At 37.5% G+C, this 7,087-nt stretch overlaps 1 protein-coding gene across 1 annotated transcript; it reads right to left on the bottom strand.

Annotated features, from left to right (window-relative positions):
* Window positions 1–963: 963 nt before the first annotated feature.
* On the bottom strand, window positions 964–3,315 carry LOC126600760 (uncharacterized). Its single transcript, XM_050267406.1, has 2 exons — window positions 2,878–3,315; window positions 964–1,552 (listed from the first exon to the last, which is right to left on the bottom strand). Exons 1-2 carry the CDS (start codon window positions 3,103–3,105, stop codon window positions 1,430–1,432), a joined length of 351 nt encoding a protein of 116 aa, XP_050123363.1. The 5' UTR covers window positions 3,106–3,315; the 3' UTR covers window positions 964–1,429.
* Between the last annotated feature and the right edge of the window lie 3,772 nt (window positions 3,316–7,087).

Raw genomic sequence — 7,087 nt, 5'->3', positions numbered from 1 at the left:
AGAGGTAAACAATTCAAAGTCTATCTCATCAAATTCCCTTTTGTAAGGTAACCTCCAAATTATTATGTTAATTGGTTAATTAATGGATTAATTACCCAATTAATCCATTAAATATCAATTAAGTCACCCATTATATCAAATAAACCCCCAAAACCACATCAATGGCCGACCATTCCCATCTAAGGGCTGGTTTGGTATTGCTGTGCTTTGAAAAAAAGCTGCTGTGAGAATAAGCGGCTGTGCTGTGAGAATAAGCGGCTGTGAAATAAAGCAGCAAAGTGTTTGGTAAACTTTTTTGTAAAAGTGCTTTTGGAAAAAAAAAGTTGTATGATAGTGTTTGGTAAACTTTTATGTAAAACAGCTGTGACTGTGTGAAATGTCCAAAAAAGGTATAATACTAGATGTGCTATTAATTTAATTTTCTTAACAAAACACTTCCGGTACTATTGACTTTTAACGAAAATCTACATTTTTACTTTTAACTGGCACTATTCACTATACCTTTAAAAAAAAGAAAACTAATGAAAAGAGCTTGAAAACTTTGAGTTTTAATGATAATGACAAAATAAAGGGTAAAGTGAATAGTACCAGGATTGACTTTTTAGTGTAAAACTGTGGTTTTTCGTTAAAGTGAACAGTACCAGGAGCTTTTCGTTAAAGTTCCCTTAAAAAAAGCTTTTCATTAAAAGAGAAGTTTTTTTTGAACTTTTCGTTAATTTTCCTTAGTTTTAATTGATTTTTTTTTTACAAAGATTATATTTACAAAGTAATGTATGATATGATAGATCGGGATCATAAGCACGAAATTCTGCAAACAAAAAATTTTGAGTAGAAATTTCATACTTATCATTGAGCAACCATATTATTCAAAAAGAAATCATAGGAGAAGATTGAGAGATTGCTGCATGTTTGGTCGTAGAAGTGTCGGTTATAAGCACGAAATTCTGTGAAAGAGAATTTGAGTAGGAATAAAAAGAAATCGTAAGAGAAGGTTGAGAGGTTGCAGCTACTGCCACTGCTGCACTTCTCGACTTGAAACATGTAAGTTCATACCTAAGACAAGTAACTGGAAAATCCTAGCCAGTTTCAACCCTTCGCAAACTTCAAAAAATCATAGAATTTGCACTGAAGACCACAATTTCTTTGAAAGAACAGCAAAGACCTAAGCTACTTGATCATAGATCTTTAAAAAGTGATGCTGAAGTACACCGTTTTGTGCCTAATAGCTGACAACAAAATGTAATCCAACTCTTGAACGGGAAAAATGGTTCCAGAGATCATGAACTACTGACCAATCGGTCTGTTGATAAGTATCGGGGGCTTTAACTACTTCATGTCTTCGCGTCTCGTTGATTCTACCCTTGTTAGGTTGTATTGTAACGTTGAGAATTTTGAAAACGTTCAATGCCAGGTCTTCTATAATCCGGGATCAATCGAGAAATATTACAATCAAGGCTGCTACCAAAGCACGATCCACAGGTCCAGGAAATATAGTCAATCGAAAATTTTCCCTCTTTGGCATAAGCTGGTGCAATTTGTACATTAGACTCGTCTGCAACAAGACATAACAAAAGCATTCAGACTATATCTCATAACCAAGAAACAGCACCTTAAACAAACTTCAAGAGAGTAACATTGCAAACTAGTTGGAGCTTCAATATGTGCTTAAAGCTGCTTATATGTGAGTGTCATTTAAACCACAGTGCAGATATACAATACAAGTATCTGTCCGAGCAATGGCATTGGAAGAGAACAAGTACTATCCACAGGTTTAGAAATGTGCCTGCGGTGATAGCATATTTTCTCCTTAAGGATGGCTAGATTAATTTAACATTACTGCTGTACGTAATAAGGCCTAGTTACTAGAAGTTTTCTCTAGATTAATATAAGTTAAGATTCATGCAGTGCACCTTATGTGCAAAAGAATTCTTGCACACAACAGAGGTAATGAAATGTGTTGTAAGAAATTTTCACCGTATACGCATGCTATGCTACAATTGTTCTCCAGTTTTTTTGTGTAATGGGATTGAGACAGATGAAATATTCGAATGGTTATTGAATATATTTGAAGGCTCAAAGTGAAGGTTACAAAACAGGAAATCCTGATTTGGAGGCTAAACGTCGATGGCTGTCCACATCTTTTCTTGTCTTAAACTTACAATCGAGGGTAGTTTCAGCTGTAGGTGTTGATTGAACACATTTTTTGGTGCTCGACACATGAACTTTCTACCATTACACAAATAACTTGACCAAATTTTGAAGGGCATTTTGGTTAAAGAAGTAAACACCTTAAGGTCATTTCTTCATTTTTTCCAAGAGTACGTTTTCACAGCTACTCAAAATCTCTCCAATCGGGAACTAAACCATCCCAAACCAAGGGGAAAAGATAGGAAGTTGCGGAAGACAATGAAAGAGGGATGGTAGAGAACCAAATCGATGCGAAGAAGAAGATCAAACCGCTTAACTAAGAAGATAATGAAATCTACTGCTACTCTCGGAATCTTACTAACACAAAGATTTCTTGGACATATATATTCAATAATCTAAAAATTGGGTCTAAACATGAATCTACCACTGAACCCGTTTTTCTGTTTCGGTGAGCCAACCGGATTCTCCCTAGCACACAGAGCACTCTGCACATATAGCATACACATTCTCCCCAGCGCACAAATTTTCTTGTCTCTCAAATTTTCTTGTTTCCTCCACAAACCCTAATTTTTTCCCTAATTTTTCCCCAATTGTTTTCTCCATCCCCAGTTTTCTTGACACCCATACACTCATCCCTTTGCTCTTTCCCACCCCTCTTTCACTCTCCCCATCCCCAAATTAAAAAATCCAAACAAATAAATAACAAAATTTTAGAGAAGAGAAGCTTACCAGAGGAAAGAGGGAAGGCGACGGCGATAGAAGGAGGGAAGGCGACAGCTGGCGCTGAGACCGACGGAGAGAGAGGAAAAGGAGGAGGAGGAGAAGAGGTGCAACTGCAGGCAACAGAGGAGAAGAGGGCGATTTCAGGAGGGCGTGCGAGAGAGAAGAGGGTGTGAATGTTCTGTGATTTCTAGGAGGGCGTGCGAGAGAGAAGGCAGAGAGAAACGAAGGCAACATTGGTAATTTGAAATTTTCATTAAAAGAATTACTGTAGCTCCGTGTTTTGAAAATAAGCTGTTTTCTGAAGCTGCTATTTGTAGCTTCAGGTTTTGGGCTTTTTTTCACCCTCAACTTTGAAATAAAGCTGTTTTTCAAAGTTTACCAAACACCAAAATTGCTACCAGCTTTTTTTCACTCCAGCTTTTTTTTTAATCACCTCACTCCCAAACCTGACCTAAATAGGGATCCATCCTATTTCCTAACTTTCCTTACCCTTTTCTCCCCTTTTTAGCTAATTATTTAGTTATTCTTTATAACCTTTTCATAACCTAATTATCAATTTATTCTAAATAAATATGTAACCACCAATTTATTCTTTAAGGTTTAATTAGCCAATAAATTGGCTAATTAAACCAAAATCTCAACCACAAAAACTCCTTCAACGGTCGGCCATTCCTTGGAAAAAGTGGCCAAGACTAGCCCTATAAATAGGCTCCTATTTTCACCAAAAACTCATTCCAACACTTTGGCAAAAATCCCAAAATTCTCTTAACACTCTTTCTCTCTAAATTCTAACTTTGGCATCGGAGGTTCTTCGGCCAAAGCCCCCACCATTCATCGTGGGCGCGTGAGGCTCTTGGCCTTAACCTAAGGTGTTAATTGTTTTGTAGGTGCAAAATTGTGTAAGATCAAAGAGGAAGAAATTTGCATCCACATTCTTCACAAGTCAAAAGCATCACACATTTACTATAGAAGTCTACAAAATTTTTGAAGACTGGATCATATCCAAAACAAGACTTATTTTTCAGACCAATTTCATTATACAATAAAATGTACAATAAGCACAAAATCATACCACTCTTTCAACAATCCACATAAGAAAAAGATAATCAAGAATAAATTAACATGAGAAATCGGTTAAAGTAATCAGAAATCAAATCTTAATTGTTGGATTGAGCAACGGCATAACCATAAAAATGGACGGAAAAACGAATAGATATGGGCGACATATTGAGACATACCAAGAAATTTTTGGGCATATCATATCATATACCGGATTTTGGCCAGAAAGTTGGACAAACTTTAAATGCTCATAACTTTATCAATACTTAACGAAATCGAGTGATTCAAAAACGAAAATTATAGTTCTTGACGAGACGAAGAGAATGGTACCTCGCAAGATGTCTAACTCGGCGTGGTTTGGCTGGAAAATGCCTCGAAAGCCTCGAAGGTCGCCGGAAACTGGGTTCAAATGGACATAACTTCTTCAATACTCAACGAAATTGGGTGATTCAAAAAGAAAAGTTGTAGTGGGAGACGAAGAGATTGATACCTTGCACACCAGCCAACTCGCCGTGGTTTGGCCGGAAATTGCCTCGAAACGGGCGGTGCTCGTCGGAAAACTGAGGAAAGAAGAACATGCATGCATAGGGTTAAAAACCCTCGATTTTCATCTCCAAAGTCACTTAAACAACTCAAAATAACTCACTAGAACAAGGATGCAACTCGAAACACATCGACTCACATTCGGTTTGTCGGATTCTGAGTTAAATCGCCGATATTCCACCCTGCACGCACAATTGTAGTGTTGACCAGGACGAGAGGAGTGAGGGTTTGGGATTCTTGGCCTCTTGAGGCTTGGTGGTCTCGAAGGGGGAGTTGTAAAGAGATGTAGGGAGGGATAAGGGAGAGACAGAGATAGTGATCGAGATAGTTTCAAGGAGAGAAGGAAGAGAGAACCGGGAGAGAGAAAAGAGAAGAAATGGGAGTGGGAGGAACTGCCACGTGGCAAACTAGGAAAGGGGGCCGGGGACAACCAAAACAGGGGTGGGCCCCTTGGGCACACCATTTAACACCAAAAAATCATTTAAAATTGGGGGTGGGGTGTAACAACTACTACTACTACTATTACTATTACTACTAGAATGGGCACACACAAAGTGTGAGAAATTTTTTTATTTTTGTTTTTGAAATAGAAGGAGAGGGAAGAGAGTGATAGAGAATGTGGGAGTGGGAATTTTTAAAATTTTTTTTTTTAATTAGAGATATGTTAGGATTATATGTAGGTGAGGCTTTGAAAATAAAAACAGCAAAATTTGGTTGTGTGAAATTACATTTCTGCCCTATATTTCTTAATCATGTTATGTTTTAATTTGAGGGTTAAATTGATAATTTCATAGGATTTTGGTTGACAATGAGTGTTTTATTAATTAGTAAAGATTATTATTATTATTATTACTATCATTTGCCTACACACTTTGTGTGTATGAACACATTTTTTTAGAAAATGAGAAGGAGAGAGGGGGAGTGGGAGGTTTTTGTTTTTTTTTTTTTTAATATTGGAGGTATTTTAACATCACCTGTAAGTGAGGCTTCAATAAAAAATAGTAAAATTTGGACATGTAAAATTACATTATTGCCCATCATTTTTTTTGTGTGATAGAAGACTAATTTGTCTTTTCACCCTCTTTTGGTTGACAAAGAAGATTTTATTAATTAGTAGAGATTTGCTGCAGACATATTTAGACTAAGAATGTGATTGTGTAAATCCTAGTAGATTTGGGAATGTATCTTATATTCCTATTAGAAGTAGATTACCTATTAATGTTGTAATCCTAAAGGGAAATGTTTTTACCTATCCTACTACAATAAATAAAGGCACAATGGGGTGAATCAAACACACCTCACAATTAAATGCCTCTTTCTTCCCCCTCAATATTGACGGCCACCTCTCTCTCTCTAAACCTTAGATCGTTCAATCAAATAGGCATACAATACGTTATCAACATGCTCTTGCCAGAAGCTGAGGAATTGATGCATCGTAGGAGGAGGCTATCTTCCACCAAATTCAAAGGCTTATTTTTGTTTTCTGCTAATCAGGTATGCTTAAAATAAAAGAAGATATTTGAAATGTCCACAAAGTATGAAAACATTCCCATGATGCATGAACCCGTCTATGTTTATATTTTCCTTTCGATATATATATTGTATATGTTCATATATTTGTCAATATATATTTGTTTCATGCATCGCACAATTAAATTGTTATGTGGAATATGTGAGTCAATATATAAAATTAAATTAGAAGCATATTTAGGGTTTCCTCAACCCAAAGGGATTTCGAAAAAAAAAGAAGAAATTAGACATGGTGCGGCACACCCACCGCACCATCATTGTGCATGCAGAAACCAAGCCTCGGCCTGGGGTCAATCTGATGGGCCTGAAGCCCTTCGCCCGTTTGCACCATGGCCCACGCCATTCAACCAGCCCAGATTGGCTAGGTTTTCCCCTGCACGCAGCAACCTTTATGGTTGCTGGATTTTGTGTTGCCCAGACCCGCAACCTGTACCTTGGCCCACGTCATGACCCGTGTCCTCCACGCCAGCCCACAAGGTTGGGCTTGGTCCCTGCGGCCCACTCCGCTTATCACATGCAGCCAACCTATGCAGTTGGGCTTCCCACGCCAAACCCATAGGCCAACTTTCTCTGCGCCTTGTCTCGTGCCCTCCCCTAGGCCCAAAAATTGAAACTCAACTACGGCTGGGGTTTCTCCCGCCCCCCATGTGGCCTGCAACCCACACCTGAGGCCCTTTTGGGCCTTACCTTTTACTCAAGGCACCCAACCCGAGCCCAAATAATTTTTGGGGCTTTATTTTCGATCTAATAATATTATTTTAATATTATTTAGCTTCTACAATCGACCATGTATGGTCCGATTTATTGAATTAATTAAAAGTGACATGCAGTCCATTAATCTGATAATGAATTCAAAATTATTGACCTAAAGATCACTTTTGGACATTAATGATTCAATAATTTATTTTTATACTTTGAACTATGACATACTTTCGTAGTAACGAAGCTCTCACACTTGAGTTCCCAAAGAACCTCAAATCCACTATATTTAAATTAGTATATTGCATTTTGTGTTTCTTGCATGAACCTCTCATTATGAACTAATTGTTCATAACATCTAAATTGAACCTGTAGTTTCAAATTT

The sequence above is a fragment of the Malus sylvestris genome, chromosome 14 (genome assembly GCF_916048215.2).
Source record: "Malus sylvestris chromosome 14, drMalSylv7.2, whole genome shotgun sequence".
Lineage (NCBI taxonomy): Eukaryota > Viridiplantae > Streptophyta > Magnoliopsida > Rosales > Rosaceae > Malus > Malus sylvestris.
This window is presented reverse-complemented; position numbering and strand designations above follow the sequence as displayed.

What these genes read in the sequence shown, in the direction of transcription:
- LOC126600760 (XM_050267406.1), bottom strand. Translation starts at nt 3,105, where the DNA reads ATGTTGCCTTCGTTTCTCTCTGCCTTCTCTCTCGCACGCCCTCCTAGA. An exon ending in CGCCTTCCCTCTTTCCTCTG is followed by an intron (nt 1,553 to 2,877) that starts GTAAGCTTCTCT and finishes GTCTTGTTGCAG; the next exon opens with ACGAGTCTAATGTACAAATT.